We start from the raw sequence: 20,614 nt of genomic DNA, 5'->3' as shown, positions 1-20,614 counted from the left end.
AATGAAAGTATTTATTCAGCAGCAATAAAAATATGTCTTTCAAGTATCCTGGAACACTTTCATAATTATCAAATCTGAATTGCAGGTTTGCTTGAAGCATTCTTCCATTTTGATGTATTGAACTTTATGTCTAGAAATTTAATTTGAATTCCGGCAAAACAAGGGCCATTAAATTTAGTGTTTTTGATTTATATTGTCTAAGTAAACACATTAAGTTTGGTAATTTACAGAATAGTCCAGCGGCAGTATGTTCCTGTTAGGGTGAAGGGTAGACCTGGCTGACAACAGATATGAGCCTCTGGGTGGGTTTTTTTAAAATTAAACATTCCCCTTGGTGTAAAACTCCTGCAGACTGAAAGGTGACTAAATTTGTTCCACTGTTTAAGGATATCAAGGAGCAACCTGGGGACTACAGGATGGTCAGCCTGACATCAGTGGTAGGAAAGTTACTCAAGGTAATTTTGAGGAACAGGATCTACCAGAATTTAAATAGGCAGCCTGATTAGGAGGAGTCGGCAAGGCTTTGTGCATGGGCTGTGGTGGATGAAACTTTGAAGATGGGAGGGCTCTTTGACCATGCTGTAAGCACTTTGTTTGCAGCATTTCTGATATGCCCTGACTCGGCGGGGGGGGAATGCGGCGGCAGCAGGTATGCAAGGCGAGAGGTCCCAATGATGTTTTCACTTTCCCAGTGGTTGCTGCTTTGAAAGTTCCTGTTGAATCTGCTTCCACCACCCTACCAGGGCAGTGGGCTCCAGATTACGTCAATTTGCTCAGTAAAGATGTTTCCCTTCTCTTCTCTCAGCCAGTCATCTTCACCCTGTGTCCTCTGTTCACAGATCTTCCTGCTGCTCATTTTATCCATCAGAATCAGGTTTACTATCACTAGCATGTTGTGAAATTTGTTAACTTAGCAGCAGCAGTACAATGCAATACAGGATAATATGGAAAGAAAAAATGAGTAAACCAATTTCAGTAAGTGTGAATATATGTATAATAGATGTATAATTTGTATGTATAATAATGTATAATAGTGCAAAAACAGAAATAATATTTTTTAAAGAAAGTTAGGTGGTGTTCATGGGTTCAATATCCATTTAGGAATTATATGGCAAAACCATAGAACATTACAGCGCAGAAACAGGCCTTTTGGCCCTTCTTGGCTGTGCTGAACCATTTTTCTGCGCAGTCCCACTGACCTGCACCTGGACTATATCCCTCCATGTACCTATCCAAGTTTTTCATAAATGTTAAAAGTGAGCCCACATTTACCACTTCATCTGGCAGCTCATTCCACACTCCCACCACTCTCTGTGTGAAGAAGCCCCCCCCCTAATGTTCCCTTTAAACTTTTTCCCCTTCACCCTTAACCCATGTCCTCTGGGGTTTTTTCTCCCCTAGCCTCAGTGGAAAAAGCCTGCTTGCATTCACTGTATCTATACCCATCAATATTTTATATACCTCTATCAAACCTCCCCTCATTCTTCTATGCTCCAGGGAATTAAGCCCTAACCTATTCAACCTTTCTCTGTAACTCAGTTTCTCAAGTCCCGGCAACATCTTTGTAAACCTTCTCTGCACTCTTTCAACCTTATTAATATCCTTCCTGTAATTTGGTGACCAAAGCTGCACACAATCCTCCAAATTTAGCCTCACCAATGCCTTATGCAACCTCACCAATAACATTCCAACTCTTATACTCAATACTTTGATTTATAAAGGCCAATGTACCAAAAGCTCTCTTTACTACCCTATCTATCTGTGACTCCACTTTTAGGGAATTTTGTACCTGTATTCCCAGATCCCTCTGTTCTACTGCACTCCTCAGTGCCCTACCATTTACCTTGTATGTTCTAAAGCTAGATGAACTCCGCAGGTTGGGCAGCATCCGTTGAAATGAGCAGTCAACATTTCGGGCTGAGACCCATCTTCGGGACTGAAGAAGGAGGGGGCAGGGGCCCTATAAAGAAGGTTGGGGGAGGGTGGAAGGTGCCAGGTGAAAAACCGATCAGAGGAAAGGTTGATGGGGGAGGGGAAGGAAGGAGGGAGGAGATAGGCAGGAGAGGTGAAGAAGGAATTTAATGGGAAAGCACTATGGGTAGTAGAAGAAGGCAGAATTATGAGAGGTGATAGGCAGCTAGAAGAGGAGGCAGAGAGAAAGTGAGATGGTGGAAGGGAGAGGGAGGGAATTACTGGAAGTTGGAGACTTCAGTGCTCATGCCAAGGGGCTGGAGACTACCCAGACAGTGCATGAGGTGTTGCTCCTCCAACCTGAGTTTGGCCTCATCATGGCAGTAGAGGAAGCCATATATGGACATATCCGAATGGAAATGTGAAGCAGAGTTGAAGTGGGTGGCAACCAGGAGATCCTGTCTGTTGTGGCGGACGGAGTGGAGGTGCTCAATGAAGCAGTCCCCTAGTCTGCGTTGGGTCTCGCTGATGTAGAGGAAGCTGCACCGGGAGCACCAGATGCAATAGATTACCCCTACAGACTTACGAGTGAAGTGCTGCCTCATCTGGAAGGACTGTTTGGGGCCCTGAATGGTAGTAATAGAGGAGGTGTAGGGACAGGTGTAGCACTTATGCTTGCAGGGATAAGTGCCAGGTGGGAGATCTGTGGGGAGAGACGTGTGGACCAGGCAGTTGTGGGGGGAACGATCCCTGCAAAAAGTATAGGTGTTTCAGGTTTACAGTGAGAGGGGAGACATAACAAACAACTCACTGATTTACGATGTTAAAAGTCCACTGTGTCGCTTCTTCTGTGCTCTGTGCCCAAAGAACTCGGGTCTCTGGGCATACAGCTAGAGATCTTCCATCTCCCATGACACTCCGATTTCCTGCAAAGTCCACCTGCCTTCAGAGCCACAAAATCCCAGAACTCCGAAGGCAAGCTAGTCTTCTAGGCCGCGTCCTTGATATATTGAATAATTGCCAGTTGTGAGACCCTGAGAGCGGGTCCCATTCCTGCAAAGAACCAAAGTCAGCATGTGTCTCCAGGTCAGGGTCTTCAAAAGAACTCTGAAAGGGAAAAATAGAGATATTAAAGATGGAAATAGAACTGGTTCTGAAGATGCAAGCAAAGGAGTTGTCATTAGGTGCCATTGTCTCCAAAGTCCTCCCTTTCCTGTAGTATCCTGCCCTACCTTGGAACTTGTATATCCTGGCGATTTTCAAAAGTTCCAACACTGCCACTTTCTTAATCTTGACATGCTCCAGCATGTTAGTCTGTTCCACACTGACCTTACAATCATCCAAGTCCATCACACTGGTGAATACTGAAGTAAAGTATTCATTAAGGATCTCCCCTATCTCCTCCAACTCCATGCATGTTTCAACTTCAGTCCCTGATTGGTCCTACCCTCACTTTAGTCGTCTTCTCTTCTACAGAATCTACATGTTGTGTGGAATGACTTGGGGGGTTTTCCTAATCCTACTTGCCAGGGCCTATTCATTTCCCCTTCTTGCTCTCCTAAGTCCCTTCTTAAGCTCCTCCTTGGCTACCTTATTCCGATTCAGATTGATTCAGTTATCACGGACATCAAAACATACATTTGTCATTTGTGTTAACAGCCAACACACACAAGGATATTGCTGTGGACAGCCCACATGTTGCCCCACATTCTGGTGCCAATGTGGCATAGATAGATAGATACTTCAACAATCCCAAGGGAAATTACGGTGTCACAGTAGCATTGCAAGTGCACAGATACACAAATGTTCAAATATTAGAAGAGAAGTAAGAAAGAATAAGTAAAAAGTTACCTCAAACAGTCTAACAGGAGAATGTCATCACTTCCCTGGTGAAAGGCTGACTCATTTTAGAGCCTAATAGCCACAATGCTGGGCAGAACAACACAGACAACAAAACAGAACGTACAAGCAATGAGTAAAACAGGCCCTGTTCCTCCCTCCATACCTAAAACACATACACAGTCCTTTAACCCCAGCAGACATTCTTCAGGCATTCTTTAGCCTCCAGCAGACTTATAGATTCATGGGGAGTTATGGTCACTGTTCCTGAAATGTTCACGCACCAAGAGATATGTCGCTTGACCAGGTTCATTGCCTTGTATCAGATCCAGTATGTCCTCTCCTCTAGTTTGCTTGTCCACATGTTACATCAGGAATCCTTCCTGGACACACCTAATAAATTCTGCTCCATTTGAACCTCTAGTACTAAGGAGGTGCTACTCAATATTAGGGCAGTTGAAGTTATCTATGACTACGACAGTGTTATTTATGTACCCTTCCAATATCTGCCTACAGTGGGGTTTCTTGTTTTGTGGATGTCTGTGAACAGTAAGAATTTCAGGTTGTATACTGTATATCTTCTCTGATATTAAATTGAACCATTTCATTTGATCTGCTCCTCCCTTCCTGTTTCTGACTTTCACCCACACTGACTCAGTAGATGATCTCTCCACGACATCCTCCCTTTCTGCAAATGTGATGGTCGTGGAACATATGGATTGGACCTCCCGAAAGTGTCCACAGCAGGGGTAATTTTGATAAGTTCGTGGTCTAAGGTAGAAGGGGATGAGTTTTACAGACCTCATTACATGCACGTGCAGTTCAGCTCTTTGAGTGATTATGCAGAAAGTTTGAAGTTAGTAACTCATCGGGGTGATTGATAAATTCGTGGTCTAAGGTAGAAGGGGATGAGTTATTAACTTCAAACTTTCTGCATAATAACTGCTCCACACCCTCCACTTCCTTGCCCTTGTCCACCATCCTGACACACCATGGCAGTTGGTCTTTCCAGCTGGAAGTGAGGGGGGTCCCCAATGGAAGTCCCTTTACGAGGGAGTTCTTCCCATGCACCTGGGGGATCTGGGGTGGAGGCTGCTGCATAGAGCTGTGTCTTGTAATAAATTCTTTAGTTTGTATATGGATCTCCCAGCCGCATGTCACTTCTGCAGGCTGGAGGAGACCGTGTACCACGTGTATAAGGAGTGTCTGAGGCTGTAGCCCCACACACCACTCTGTAGCCTGTGAGGAGATGAGTGCTTTTGAGTGGAACACCAGGCATCTTCTCTACCTGGAAGTCTACCTGAGTCCTTCTGGGGAGACCTGGCTGGCAAACTGGCAGGATCTGGAGAAGAAAGTCATGGCCCAGCTGGGGCGCTGGTCAGCCCTTCTCAGGGTGCATTCCTATCAAGGCAGGGTGGTGGCCATAAACCAGCTGTTGGCCTCCATGTTGTGGTACCAGATGGTCACCTTGGCCCCTCCTGCCGCCTTTGTCACGAGAATGCCCAGGAAGTTTATGGACTTATGGGGTAACAGGAAACACTGGGTCCCCATAGCGGTCTTGAGTCTCCCAGTGGGAGAGGGCGGGCAATCACTGGTGTGTATACGTATGCGACTGGTGGCTCTCCACCTCAGGACCCTGCAGATTCCTGTACGCCAAGCACCCTCCCAGGTGGCACGTGTTGGCGACATTCTTCCTTTAGAGGGGTTGCTGTCTTCACGAAGATATGCGGCTACCACTGGCAGAAGTCAGCCGTGCTGCTTTGCGGAGTCTGCCCAGCTTCTATCAGGACCTACTGAGAGTCTGGAACGTGGTTGCCTCAGGCCAGGAATCCCCTCCTTTGGCAGAGGGTGGACACCTTGCTGATCCTTGGCCTACCTCAACGGATGTCAGTGCGGCTCAGGTGTGTGGAACGACTCAGGCTGAGCTGCTTGTCGGGTCCAGACACCGCGATCTTATACGAGAGCAGAGTCCACACAAATTGAGCCGTCACTCCTTGACACCCACAAACCCATTTAGGGATGCAAGTAGGAGGTATCTATATGGGCTGCTGCTCCACATCCTCCACTTCCAAGACCTTGTCCACTGTCCCGAAACGCCATGACAGTCAGTCTTTCCACCTGGAGGTGAGGGAGGTCCCCAATGGAAGTCTCTTTATGAGAGGGTTCTTCCTGTGCACCTGGGGGATCTGGGGTGGAGGCTGCTGCATAGAGCAGTGCCCTGCACTAAGTTCTCAAGTTTGTACACAGATCTCCCAGCCATATGTCACTTCTGCGGGCTGGAGGAGACCGTGTACCACGTATATGGAGTGTGTGAGGCTGCAGCCAGCCCCTTTTGTACATATCTGCGTAGGCTGCTTCTCGCCTCCTGGTTGTATTTTATCCCCACCCTATTTATACACGGTCATCCAGTAAGGAGGGGGCACGGAGCAATGTTGATGTCCTTGTCAACTTGCTCCTGGGGCTGGCGAAATCAAGACATCCGTGGATCTTGGAAACGGGTGGTGGGATGATCTGCCCGGGCAGACTGTAAAAAAAAATCAGTACTACACTCCGACAGTGTGTCGCTCCCTCAGTACCACACACCGACTTATTTGCGTGGGCTGCTTTTCACCTTCTGGCTGCATTTTAGCCCCATCCAATTTATATATAGTCATCCAGTAAGGAGGGGGCATGAAGGGATGAGGATGTCCTTGTCATTGTGCTTCTGGGGCTGGTGAAAAGAGCAGTCTGAGGGTCTTGGAAATGAGTGGCAAGAGGATCTGCCCGGGTAGACTGACTGGCAAAGTTTAGGGGGTACGTTCATGCCCAGGTAAATATTGAGAAGGAACATGCGCAGTACAGGTGACCATATGGGGGTTCCAGGACTGTTGGGATCTGCGGTGGGGGGGGGGGGGGGGGGTAATTGCCATCATTGACAGAGATGGAAACATTTTGGTTTAATGTGTATTGTCTATTTGTAGTGAAGTAGTTGTGTTAGTTACTGGTTTGTATATATAACCCTGAATTTGTAATAAAAATATTTTAAATAGGAAAAAAAGAGACACTGTTGGTGTGTGGTCTGAGGGAGCGACACAATGTCGGTGTGTGGTAACGAGGGAGCGACACACTGTCGGTGTGTGTGGTACCAAGGGAGTGACACACCGTCGGTGTGTGGTACCGAGGGAGAGACACACCGTTGGTGTGTGGTAACGAGGGAGCGACACACTGTCGGTGTGTGTGGTACCAAGGGAGTGACACACCGTCGGTGTGTGGTACCGAGGGAGAGACACACCGTTGGTGTGTGGTACCAAGGGAGTGACACACCGTTGGTGTGTGGTACCGAGGGAGTGACACACCGTCGGTGTGTGTGGTACCGAGGGAGTGACACACCGTCGGTGTGTGTGGTACCGAGGGAGTGACACACCGTCGGTGTGTGTGGTACCGAGGGAGCGACACACTGTCGGTGTGTGGTACCGAGGGAGTGACACACTGTCGGTGTGTGTGGTACTGAGGGAGAGACACACCATCGGTGTGTGGTACTGAGGGAGTGACACACTCAGTATGTGGTACCGAGGGAGCAGCATGCTGTCAATGTGAGGTAACGAGGGAGTGACACACTTTAGTGAGTGTGACTTGCCACTTTTTTTGAATGTGCATTGATGAGGTCTTTCTGTATGCAACCATTAGTCTTCATTGGAATTCGTCTATTATTAACATGTACTTTGATGGAATGAAAAGCTTGTTTTGGACACTCTTCATACAGATCAACTGAGATAATGCAAGGTAAAACAGTAACGGAACGCAGAATAGAGTATAGCTGCAGAGAAAGTGCAGTGCCGGTAGATAATAAGGTGGAAGATCAGAATGAGTTAAATAGTGAGGTCAAGAATCCATCTTGAACAGTTAGAATGCAACTGCTCTTGAGCTTGTTGATATGTGTTCTCCAGGTTGGGGAGGGTCCTCGTTTGGAGAATTAGTCCGATTGCATGTGGTTGATGCTCGGTGGGGTGAAGGGTCTGTTTTCATACTGTATTTCTCAATGCCCTTATAACTCTAACCATGGAGAACAGTGTGAGCAGACTTTTGAAGAGGCTGACTGAGTGCAAACAAAAGAGTTGTCTCCCTAACCTACAGAGTGACTGCTCATCGGATTAACATCAAACTGCTGCGATTCTCAGTCACGTTTTCTCCGTGAGCGTATTGTTGCCAGGTATAGTGCGGGTAAAACGTACCCAGTACTTCTTGCTGCTCGTGTACAATTGGTTGTAAAACTGACTTTAATGGTCTGTAGCCCTGATGTCAATTAACTCTAAGAAACTAGCGTGTGTTTAATGTCCTAGTGCTATACGATGAATTTAGGGTATTTCTGTATGAGGGAGTAATTGAATTTGCCTAATGGGTCCCGTCTTGTCCATTAGGTGAATCAGCAAGAGAAGGAAATTGTTAATTAAAGCTACATACCGCGTCTACATTTAAGCTTTGGCAACAGAGGTTCCTCATGGAACTGATCCTGCTGTCCATATAGATTAGGGGAGTACTCATATTTTCAGATAGCTTAAAAAGAGGCCACTTGGCCAATCAGATCAATGCTGGCTCTCAGAAAAATTACAGACAATTTATTTCCTTGTTATCTATTCTCCCACATTCCTATCAACTCTCCTTAAGTTCTAACACTAACCTAAACACTGGAGACAGAGATAATTTACAGAGGCCTGCTGACCTGCATGTCTGTAGGATATGGGAGGAAACCAGAGCACCTTGGGAAAACCCTTGCAGAGTCACAGGAAGAACGTGCTGGCAGCACCCAAGGTCAGGATCGAACCCGGATCTCTGGAGCTTTGTGGTGGCAGTTCTGCTTTTCTCTGTCCTCTCCAACTGCAAGTCCAATCACAGGTTCTACTGTCAAGATGAAGCCACACTCAGGTTGGAGGAACAACACCTTATATACCGGCTGGGTAGCCTCCAACCTGATGGCACGAACATTGACTTCTCTAACTTCAGTTAATGCCCCTCCTCCCCTTCTTACCCCATCCCTGACATATTTAGTAGTTTGTTTTTTTTCTCTCTCTCTCTGCCCATCACTCTGTCTGTTCTCCATCTCCCACTGGTGCTCCCCTCCCCCTTTCTTTCTCCCTAGGCCTCCTGTCCCATGATCCTTTCCCTTCTCCGGTTCTGTATCACTTTTGACAATCACCTTTCCATCTCTTAGCTTCATCCCACCCCCTCCTGGTCTTCTCATATCATTTCGCATTTCCCCCTCCCCCTCCTACTTTCAAATCTCTTAATATCTTTCCTTTCAGTTAGTCCTGACGAAGGGTCTCAGCCCAAAATGTTGACTGTGCTTCTCCTTATAGATGCTGCCTGGCCTGCTTTGTTCCACCAGCATTTTGTGTGTGTTGTTCCAAACACAAGTTGTTGGGTGTCTCTAGTTGTATTTACTGGGCAGAAGCAGAATTATTATTATAGAGCAACCCTTGGAGTGTTGATTCTGGGGTATACCTGTCCTGATACATCCAGATGAAGGGACTCAGCCTGAACCATTGACTGTTCATTTTGCTCCATGGATGCTTCCTGACTAGCTGAGTTCCTCCAGTTTTAGTGTGATTTGCCCCACCAAATGAAAACAAGTTCACCAGTTTACTTTAACCCACGTACCTACTGTGTTGCTTGTGGATGTTCCTGTTGAATCTACTTCCACTGCCCTTTCAGGGACTATGCCCCAGATCACAGCAACACTCTTTATCTGCTGTCCAGGTCCTGCCATTTACCCCTACCCCCCCCCCCCCAAGTATTCTGGATACCAACCCTCTTGTCCCTCCTGTCCTTAATGCCTCCATTAAATCTCTAACCTCCTCTGCCCTGAGGGGAACAGTCCCTATCTCCCCACTGACCAGAAGTCTCTGACACTAGTCTCTGTCCTGTAAACCCTCTCCAAAGCTTTGACATCCTACATGAAGTGAGGGCCCAGAGCAAGACCCAGTTCCGCAAATGAGGCAGCAGCAGCAGTTTAGAAAGTCTAACCTTAGTTCTTGGTTAAGCCCAGGATCCCCACACTTCTCAGAAGTATGAAAGAGCATAATTTTAAATTGATTGGAGGAAAGTATAGGGGAAAATATCAGAAGTTCATTTTTATACAGAATGGTGAGTGCGTGATGACCCACACACTCACCACTAGATGCAAGCACACTAGGGACATTTAAGGAACTCTTAGACACTTGGACGCTAGAAAAATGGAGGGCCACGCAGCAGGGAAAGTTTAGTTTGATCTCAGAGTAGATTATAAGATTATAGTGTTCTACGTTAAATGGTTTTGGATAAGCCACACAACATACAAGAAATGGAAGGTTCTCCATATTATCATCATGTTAAATATTAAACGTTGATATCTTCTCTGGTCTGTTTCTCTCCCCCCTTGTTCTTCAGAAAATGATGCAATCTTCCATCTTCCACATGTTCATCTTGTGCATGGTTGCCGTTGATGTCACTGTGGCCGCCAGCAATTACTACAAGGAGGAGAATTCCAGGGGCCAGTACGATGTGTTTTACCTGGCAGAGGTGAGGACGGTAAACTGAGATGACTTTTCTGGGGAGAAAGGGGAAGCCAGCTACAGTGCTGGAATGCTTAAGCTGCCTTTAACGTCTGGCTCTGTCAGATTACTGCATTTTTCTCTGAGCTGCTCTACTGCTGCAGAATACCAAGTGAGCAATGATACAGGGGATGTGCTTGGTTCTTTGCCTACCTATTTCTACCGTGAAATAATAGGCAGTAGTGTGATGGTTCCTGAAAGCGAGTTGGGATAAGTGAAGCTTACTTCACAGGGAAGGTGCAACACGGACATTCCTATAGTTACACTGCATACAAATCCCCCCCCCCCCCTTTAAACTCCAGCACTTCATACTGCTTTGTTTTTAAGTGAATTTGCTTGTAACTTCATGACACTTTTATTTGTTGTAATTTAATTTCTATGCAACATTAGAGGTAATCCTGGAAACTTACAGGAAGGAGTAACTCGGGCATTGTGACCAAGGTATCAAGCCGAGTCCCAGCCTCTCACTTCTTGACCTATGGCACTGGGAGTTCAGCAGATCAGATGCTCCTCAGAGTACCCGCCAAGTATGGCAATGGTTTCTGCCTCACCCATTCCTCAGGCAGGGATGTGCAGACTTCTCTTCAGCTTCTCAGGCAGCAAATCTCACTCCTTTCCCACCTGGAGGCAGTCCCAGTCTCCCCTTTCTCTATGCCATCCTCTTTCTTCCCCAGCCTCCCCCTCTTTTTCCCTTCCACTCTATTTTCCATCCCGTCTTCCCCTCTCTCTCCTGCTCTCCCTCCTTCCATCCATCCTTCTCTCCCTCCACCCCCACCCCTCTGTCCCCATCTCCCCTCTCTCTCCCTCCCTTCCTCTTCCTCTGTACTGCACTTCCTCTCTCCTGCTCCCCCACCCTCCCTCCTTTCTTCCCTCACTTCCTCCCCCTCCCCTTCTCCTCTCTCCCCATCTCCCCCTTTGTCCCTCCCTACCCCTCTCTGTCTCCTGCTCTCCTGCCCTCACTCTCTCCCCCTCTCCCTCGCTCTCTCTCTCTCTCGCTCTCTCTCTCTCTCCTTTCTTTCCCCCTCCCCCTCACTCTCCTTCTCCCCGTCCCTCTCCCTCCTCCCTCCCCCCCACCCCTCTCTCTCCCCTCTTCCCCCCCCCGTTGATCTCACTCTCTTCACCCCCCCATGTCCACGGAACAGAAGGAGATGGGCTGAATGGTGTCATGTTGACTCAGTCTTTGGGAGCACGCTAAAGTTCTCCTCAGTGTGTCAGGCTGCGATTCAGAACTTGCTAAGAGGAGCTGAACATGTGAGGTGGCTGATATTTTTTAAGGAGTGTGGATGTGTTGGATAAAGTAGTGCCTGTTTTCGGAGAGAAGAGCAGCCAGTGTGGAGAGAGAACCCGTCAATAGATTTCCTCATCTCTTACAGAAATGAGAGGCTGATTTATTTTGATCTATGAATGTAAACAAATCTCCCTTTGGATGTCAGGATGTATCTGAGCTGTATTGGTTTGGGAACGGATGTCTATGGTATTGTGTGCCTGAGCAGTGCCCCTGGTCTGCAGTTAGAGCAGCAAAGACAATGGTTTTGACAGAAAGACATTCAGTTGCAGAATATATGACAGAGTGATGATGATAAGTGGCGAGTGGGTGCGGATTTTTACAAAGCTGAACATTAAGATGATTAAACATTAATTATCCATATTCTGTCAGGTCCAAAATCAGGTTTGTTATCACTGACTTACGTCTAGAATTTTTTTGTCGAAAATACATAAATAGTGCAAAAAAACTAAGTAGTGTTCATGGACTCTTCATGAGGGGAGAATCTGTTCCTGATTCAGTGAGCGTGGCTTCTGGTTCCTGTACCTCCCCAAAGCTGGTAACATGTCCCGGAAGCTGGGGATCCTCAGTGATGGATGCTGCCTTCCTGATGCACTGCCTCCTGAGGTTGTCCTCAATGATGGGAAGGGGTTATTGTCACATCTGTGATTAGTGGATAGGTTATTCTAGTTAATACTCAGTAAATCTGTAGATGGGTTGCTCCCTCATTTCCTCTGGTGGGTTTTCTTCGCCTCCCCAATAGGGTGCTCGTCAATCCCATTCCCAGTGGGACACTCCCTTAACCAGGGTGTTGTCTTGTCCCTGCTCCCCTGGTGGGACTCTTCCCCAAAGCCCTGTTCCTTTATTGTGGTGCTCCCTCGAGTTCCAGTCCTCTGGTGGGGCACACACAGCTGGCAAAGCGATGCTTTCTCTAGTCCCACTCCTCCTGCAGGATGGTCCCTCTGGTGGAGCACTCCCTCATCACTAAAACTGAACAAGATACTGTCTCCTTTTGGCCCTGCCCCTCTGGTTGTGTGCTCCCTCTTGCTGATAGTCTGTGATCAACTCTTGAACCTTTGACCTCTTGATCCACTGTACCGAGCCTCCTCTGACACCTACAGCTATAGAATCTCACTGCTCATAAGGAGACCATTAGGCCCATCCTAGCTGTGCTAGCCCTTTGAAAGGTCCCTGCACTCTTTCCACTGCCTGCATCATGACACACCATGTGGAGCTGTGGATGGCCTGTCTAAGTTGAAGTAGTCACTTCTGGTCAAGTTCTGCAAAATGAAATTGCTAAGGTTAACAAGACCGTGGGTCGGTCACTTCTGGAACTAGCTCATTCATTGTGACTAAGGTTTGGAAACTCCTTGTGTAGGTGGCCTTCACCATTCTGTTCGACCTGGAGGCGCTGGTGAAGATCTGGTGTTTGGGATTCACAGGTTACATCAGCTCTTCTCTGCACAAGTTTGAGCTGTTACTGGTGCTGGGCACCACATTGCACATCTATCCCGACCTCTATCATTCACAGTTCACCTACTTTCAGGTAAGTGTGAGCTTTGCACTACAAGCCAGTGACCTGAAAGCACAGGAACCAAAAGATACCCGTAAAAGCCCATTCTTTCCTTCCTGCTAGCCAGCCAATCTATCTGTGTAAACTGCTACATGTGAGCTTTTTATTTGGTAAATTGGTTTATTATTGTCATATGTACAGTGAAAAACATTGCTTTGTATGACATCCCTATAGGTTATTTCATTGCATAGAAATACAGCTGTACAGCACAGAAACAGGCTCTTCAGCCCACAGCACTGGGATAAAGATACCGGCTGTCTCCTCTATCTATGCCTCTGATAATTTTACGTGGGGTGAAGAGGGAGGTTTAGATCCTGTACAGTACAGAGCAGTGAAACACCGTGATCCACTCTCCAGTGCTGTGAGTGGCTGCAACAATGTTCCCGTCAACCCCACTCCCACCTCTTACCGCCAGACCACACCCTCCTACTCTGCAGTTCCACAACTTAAGCTGCACAGGGAAATTGGTAAATTGGTACATTTTGGTGTTGCATGCCATCCATTCATCAGTGTGCTGATGTGATGTTTTTTCATCACATCAGTACATTGAAGTAGTACAAGGGACATCAATAATAAAGTGCAGAATAAGGTGTTATGGAGAAAGTACAGTGCACAGGTAGATAAAGAAGGTGCAAGGGCCATGACTATGAGGTAAGGCATCCATCTTGTATACCAGGGAACCATTCAATAGTCTTCACTTACTTATTGATTCAGATACAGTGTGGGATAGGCCCTACCAGCCCTTCGAGCTGTGCTGCCCAGCAATCGCCCGATTTAATCCTAGACTAATCATAGGTCAATTTAGAATGACCAATTAATATGTCTTTGGACTGTGGGAGGAAACCAGAGCACCTGGAGGAAACCCACATGGTCACAGCAGGAACATACAAGCTCCTTACGAGCAGTTGTGGGCGGGGATATTTATACATATTGAGTTGTAGTGATCTGAAAGGACATTAGAAACAGATTCATCAGGAAATCAGTGGGAACCAGGGAAATTCAGAGCTCTGATGAAAGAACATAAAGTGTGGAACTTTGACCGTTTCAGAGGGAATAGAGAATAAATGGAAGATTCTGGATTGTGAAAAGCATTTCTCCCTGTCCTTTGTTAACACCTGCCTCTGTGCTCTCAGGTCCTGAGGGTGGTCCGTCTGATTAAGATTTCCCCAGCGCTGGAGGACTTTGTCTACAAAATATTTGGTCCGGGGAAGAAGCTGGGCAGTTTGGTAGTCTTCACTGCCAGCCTGCTGATTGTCATGTCATCCATCAGCCTTCAGATGTTCTGTTTTGTGGAGGAGCTCGACCGATTCACCACATTCCCAAGGGTGTGCACTGCTGGTTTTGAATTTGCCTTTAACCACACTGTCTCATCCAAATCTGATCGTCAATGCTACTCATTTCCCAGTTACTGAGGTGTTAGCATTTGCTTCATAGATATGTTTGGGCCATGCTTTCTGACCTCTGACAGCTGAGGATTCTTCATCAGGCAAATAAAACTGGCTCACTTCCCCCCACCCACCCTCAACTTCCCCGCATCCACTTGTCATCCCAACCTCCGGTCTACAGAGTCCACAGGTGGAGCCTGGCCTCTCAGATCTTCACCCAGTTTACCCCGTTATTGACACAACCCAGCCTGACCCCAAGTCTCAATTCTGACCACTCAACCCTGAATCCTCCCTTTGTGTCCAGTCCATTATCCCTACTAACCGCACGCCACCCCCACCTCACCCAACATCCCTGACTGGGCCTCAGTTGAAGGCAGCAGCCTCTGTTTATCTGGCCATAGTGTCCAGTAAGTGGGTTCCACACAGTGACTTTTCACTGGGTGACCAATAGTTCCCAATCCCATATGTCAGGTCTCTGTTTACCGGGACATACATCACAGTGATAAGACATTTTTAGGACATTCTGCAATATCCTGGGATGTGAGGTCTTTACTTCTCTCCCATTGGTCTTTCTGCCCACACCTCCTTTTCTTCTCCTTCTCCCGTAACCCTACACCCCCCTCGCCCTCTGTCCCTTTCTAGTTGAAGCCTTGTGCAGTGCTCTGAGCAGAACATTGTCAGGAAGCGTGTGTGGGGCTTCCAGCTGGCATGAGTTGCATTGATGAACTTCTGTCTTGTTGCTTCTCTAGGCCTTCATGTCCATGTTCCAGATCATCACACAAGAGGGATGGGTGGATGTGATGGACCAGACGCTGATTGCAGTTGGCCACGTCTGGGCCCCCGTCGTAGCCATTTATTTCATCCTTTACCACCTCTTCGCCACTCTGGTGAGCTCTATCCAGTGCGGCCATTGTTAGATTTGATTAGCCTTCTTCTATTAGCTGTATTTGTATTTGTCACATTTACATTGAAACTTGGAAACGTACAGTGAAACGCATTTGTGTGTGTGTTGCTTGAATTTCCAGCATCTGCAGATTTTCTTGTGTTTGTGAAATGCGTTATTTGTATCAATGACCAACACAGTCCGAGGATGTGCTGGTCATTGGGGGCAGCCCACAAGGGTGCACATTCTTCTGGCTCCAGTAGAACATGCCTACTACACCTTTGGAATATGAGAGGATAACAGAGCACTCAGAAGAAACGCACACAGTCACGGTTAAAATGTACAAACTCTCTACATTCAGCGGAATTGAACCCAAGCCACTGGTACCATAGTAGTGTTATGCTAACTGCTGCATACTGTGCTGTGTTACCATATATCGTCTCCTTTCTCCAACGCTCCCCGCGTGGGGGTGTGGAGGGTCGGGGAGGGTCTCCACCAATGATGTTGGTTTGGGAAGTCAATCACTGCTGCATCTCTAAAACATGGCAGCCAGTATTGGCAGCCAAAACAACTAAAAATTACAAAAAAGTAAGTAAGTAATGCAAAGGAAGGAATAATGGGGTAGTGTGCATGGTTTCAGAGATCTTGAGGAAGGGAATAATTTATTTATGAATAATTTAGAGTGGATCTTCAGGCTCCTGGCATATCCCAGATGGTGTGAGTCCTTAGTGGTGCCTTCTTCAAGCACTGCCTCTTGAAGATGTGTTCAGTGGTGGGGAGGGAGAAGCATTCACGAAAGGAAGAAAATCCTGGCCCCGCTGCTGACCATTCTGGAAAAATTGTATGTATCCTTCAGTATGTAGAATTGCATTGGGTTGCTTGAGTGGAACTAACTTAAAAATGTAGAATTGCATAGAGAATATTATCCCTTGTAGTTTATTTGTGTTGTGATATTAAGTGACAGGTAATCAAAATTAATCTCATTATGTCTTGACTAGAAGCCAAACAGACAATGACTTGAATTTATTAAAGTGCCCGTAACATGGAGAAATATCCCAGTGTTTTGGACACAAACCATATGGGAGGCATTAGAACCGCATCAAGGTCAGTTTAAGGCACTCTTAATGGAAAAGAAGGACACTGAGGTACAGGGAAAGGGATTTGGTCGAGGACATTGCGGGGTATTTGGGAATGGAGCCATAAGTTCGAGGACTCACTGATCAATCCTCCTTCTGCTGCTGCCTCAGCTCCAATGCTCCAGGTTTGATCCTGACTTTGGGTGCTGTCCGTGTGGAGTTTGTACTTTCTCCCAGTGACCATGAGGATGCTCAGCTTTCTTCCCACATCCCAAAGAAGTGCTGGTAGATTAAATGGTTGTTGTAAATTGCTCCCAGTTCATAGGAGGATGGTGAATCAAAGGGGAGTGGATGGGAATGCGAGAGAGAATAAGCTGCAGAATGACCGAGCGATGAGAGGGAGTGGAGGTTTGGAACTAAAGAATACAGCTGGGCAAAGTGGTCAGTATGGACATGAGGGGCCAAAGGGCCCACTTCCCTGTTGTGTCGCAACGATTCAGAAGGAGCTGAGAGAATATTGATCTCATCCTCACACAGAGGGATGGAGGTAAAGAGTAGAGACAGATTTAAGAGGATTTTGGACAAATGGCCGAGGGAGCGAGGAAGATGGTGATGGAGAGGTGAAGAAGGTTGGAAGTCAACTGGTGTGGAGCAGATATACCAGCAGAAGAGCAGAGTGGCAAGATGGACTTAACTTGCAGATAATGTGACTCGTTTTGTGTTACTGGTATGAATCTTACATAAATTCCGTTAAGTAGCTATATAGGGAAGAAACAGATAGTTTTTCTAAACAAGTGCTTACTTCTGTTACTAGCTAATTTCCAAAGTTTGATTGGATGTATCACAATTGCGCTGGGGTGTGTGAACATTGATACACGAGGACTCTCATTGGTATTTTGCCTGAGCATTTGATTTCCTTGTACACTGAGCTTAAGATGCCAGTTATTTCAGTGTTGTAACCGGACTGTCTGAAAAGAATTTGAATTCTTCTGCAGATCCTCCTGAGCCTGTTCGTTGCTGTCATCCTGGACAATCTCGAGCTGGATGAAGATCTGAAAAAACTCAAGCAGGTAATGCATTTTTGTTGCTGTCATTGGAGAGCTTGTCACTGTATGGTCTGTCTTAAGGCGATGTGAAGCTTCCTAATTCTACAACTAGAAGGCATGGGTTTAATGTGAGAGGGGAAACATTTGAAACAGACCTGAGGGGGCAGGTTTTTCACACAGAGTAGTGGGTATGTGAAATGAGCTGTCCAAGGAAGTAGTAGACACAGATGCAATTACAATGTTTAAAAGACATTTAGACAGACACATGGATGGGACTATTTGGGGCAAATGGAACCTGTTCAGGAAGGCCCCTTTGGTTGGTGTGGATGAGTAGGGTTGAATGTTACAAGCAAGTATGTTTTCTTAATCCTCCTCCTCCTAATCAATGCCACGTCACTGATATTGAAATGAAATACTAGTTTGAATTGTTGGTACACTCTGCATTTCTATTAATTAATATTATGGTTTTGAAATTGAATTTGTGAAAGATGAAAATTCAGTTGTCAAGGCTATGATGGCCGGTAGTTCTCCTCTGTCCCTGTGGGGCATTGAATGAGCTGAGCTTATGGTTGCAGTGTGGAACTGAGTGTCTATCCTGGCAGTCGAAGCGCCACTGTCCCCAAACAATGCATCAGAAGAGGATACAGTGATTTCTGAACACATTCAGGCTGCAGCTGATATACTAGTACGAATGGGTGTGTGGCGATTTCTGAACGGGCAGCCAATGCATCAGGATGGGTAGATGCACAGAGGTGTCTGAACAGCTGCAGGCTGCAGTTCATGTACAAGTGCACAGAGAATGCTGCAAGGGTTGGTCTGCAGCTGGCCTGACCTTGTATGTAGGGAAATAAGATCATATCTTCAGGTCTCTAGAGGTCTGGTAAAGAGGTTCGCTTCCCACATCACAACCTGGAGCATAGGGAATCACTTTTTAAAAGATTATGAATCTGATACAAAGTATTAGCTTGAGCAGGAGGTGGGTAATCGCGTGGTGGTAATTTGTGTGTGTGGGTGTGCGTGGGTTGTAATTGGCACTGTTAGAAACCTGTCCTTCACTCAGCTGGTGTCTCCATCAACATCCGCAGCCCACGCAATCATTTGCTTCCAGTTTCATCTGTGATTGACTGTGTGCTCAAAGGTGCCCTTCCAGTCACAGGACACTAGGGCACAGGGGGCCTGCTCTGCTAGCTCTAGGACCGTGTCTCCAACCTCACAGAATTATACAGCACGGCAACAGGACATTTGGCCCAACTCATCCATGCCAATCCATTTGCCTGCATTTGACCCATATCCTTCTAAAGGTACAGAGGGGGAGCAGTTGATTGGAAGATCAGGAACTGTCAGAACCCAGGCAGGGAACAGTGGAATCTGGAACCTGGAATTCCCCCCACCAGACGGCTCTGTTAAAGATCATTTGAAATTGGTGAATTTGACTCCAATGAGATTCGAGCTAGATATTTGGATCTAGCTGAATTGATGTTTCTGTTTGGAAACTCTCAAATTATTGCCAGCCTGCCCACACCCCTATCACCCCACAACACCCCCACTGAGAGGGTGGGGGAAAGGGTGGTTGCTGCCTCCCTCACTGTGCCTGGAAGGGGCCACTGGAGCTTGTCAGTGAGTGAGTGGGTGAACAAGTGACCAGACTGGTGACACAGCCTGTCCCTGTATCATAGAGCAACAATTTGTCACTTTGGATAGCACAGAAACTGCTCCTCAATGCCCCAAGTCCTGTGCAGAGTACTCCATACTTTGACATTCAGTTACAGAAAGTAAAACTTGTATAAACTGGAGTATCAGCTGCAAAATTAAAATGAGACCAGATACTGCAAGGAAGGTTAGGGTGAAGAGAATGGGTTATATTTTGGGTACCATGAAGACATAGGAGCAGAATTAGACCATCTGGCACACCGAGCCTGCTCTGCGACTCCATCATGACACCATTACCAATCAAGAACCTCTCACCTGCGCTTTAAGTATACCCTATAACTTGACCTCCACAGCCATCTGTGACAATAAATTCCACAGATACACCATCCTCTGACTAAAGAAATTCCTCTTCATCTCTGTTTTAAAGGGATATTTTCTATTCCAAGGCTGTGCATTGGTGCTAGACTCTCCAACTATGGGAAACATCCTCTCCACATCCGGTCTGTGTCAACCTTCCAATATTCAAAAGGTTTCAATGACATCTCAATCATTCTTCTAAACTCTGATGAGTACAGGCCCAGAGCTTGGCCTATTGCCGATGTATTCAAGACTGACACAAAATACTTACTAAGTTCATCCACTATTTTGTTGTCCCATATTATCATCTCTCCAGTGTCATTTTCCAGCGGTCCAGTATCCAGTCTCACTTCCCTTTTATTCTTTATATAGTATATCCGATAAAACTTCTGGCATCTTCTTTTATATCAGCTAGCTTACCTTCATATTTCATCTTTTTAGTAGTGTAGCGGTCAATATAATACTATTAAAGCACCACCACTTGGGTTCAATTCTGCTGCTCTCTATAAGGAATGTGTATATTCTTCCCTCATGACCTGGTTTCCCCCCATATTCAAAGACATACAGGTTAGTGGGTTAATTGGTGGCATGGGTTAGATGGGCTGGAAGGGAATGTTACCGTGCTGAATCTCAAAATAAAATAAAGCTGAAGTACCTTGCTTGTACATTCTAATTGCCTTTGGATGTACTTTTCCATTTAAAAATTGTTTTTATTTCTCATGTCTGTGAATTCTGGGATCATTAAATTAATTAAATCTTTGTTATTACAGTAATTCTGTAAAGACCCAGACTATGGTTGTGCTCATGGCTGCACTGCAGTCTGACAAAGCACAGACAATCCTTTCCCAGACTCTGTAGCCTAATGAGGCAGCTTGGTAAATAGTTTATTTCAATTAGAACAGCTCAAGAATTCTAGAGTTTAATTCCTAATGGAAATATCAAACTGAAGTCAATTATCTATTGAGGGAAAGATATAGATTTGAGGTCAAGTGTAAATAATGCCTTTCAAAAATCATACTTCTGAATCAAATACTGAAAGTGGTTCTTGAGGATTTTTATTCTGG

The 20,614-nt window shown here is 46.2% G+C and overlaps 1 protein-coding gene across 7 annotated transcripts in view; it reads left to right on the top strand.

Moving 5' to 3' along the window:
• Positions 1–20,614, top strand: part of nalcn (sodium leak channel, non-selective) — a 181,785-nt gene that overhangs the window by 51,331 nt on the left and 109,840 nt on the right. For all 7 annotated transcript variants that reach the window (XR_009512315.1, XR_009512316.1, XR_009512317.1 and 4 more), the window contains exons 11-15: positions 10,153–10,284; positions 12,959–13,126; positions 14,287–14,478; positions 15,288–15,425; positions 17,493–17,567. Coding sequence is in view for 4 of the 7 variants with exons in the window: in XM_059970506.1 (XP_059826489.1) it covers positions 10,153–10,284; positions 12,959–13,126; positions 14,287–14,478; positions 15,288–15,425; positions 17,493–17,567 (705 nt within the window). In the remaining 3 variants the exon portion in view is untranslated. The remainder of the gene's footprint in view (positions 1–10,152; positions 10,285–12,958; positions 13,127–14,286; positions 14,479–15,287; positions 15,426–17,492; positions 17,568–20,614) is intronic.

This window comes from Hypanus sabinus, chromosome 5, assembly GCF_030144855.1.
Source record: "Hypanus sabinus isolate sHypSab1 chromosome 5, sHypSab1.hap1, whole genome shotgun sequence".
NCBI classification, from domain to species: Eukaryota; Metazoa; Chordata; class Chondrichthyes; order Myliobatiformes; family Dasyatidae; genus Hypanus; species Hypanus sabinus.
This window is presented reverse-complemented; position numbering and strand designations above follow the sequence as displayed.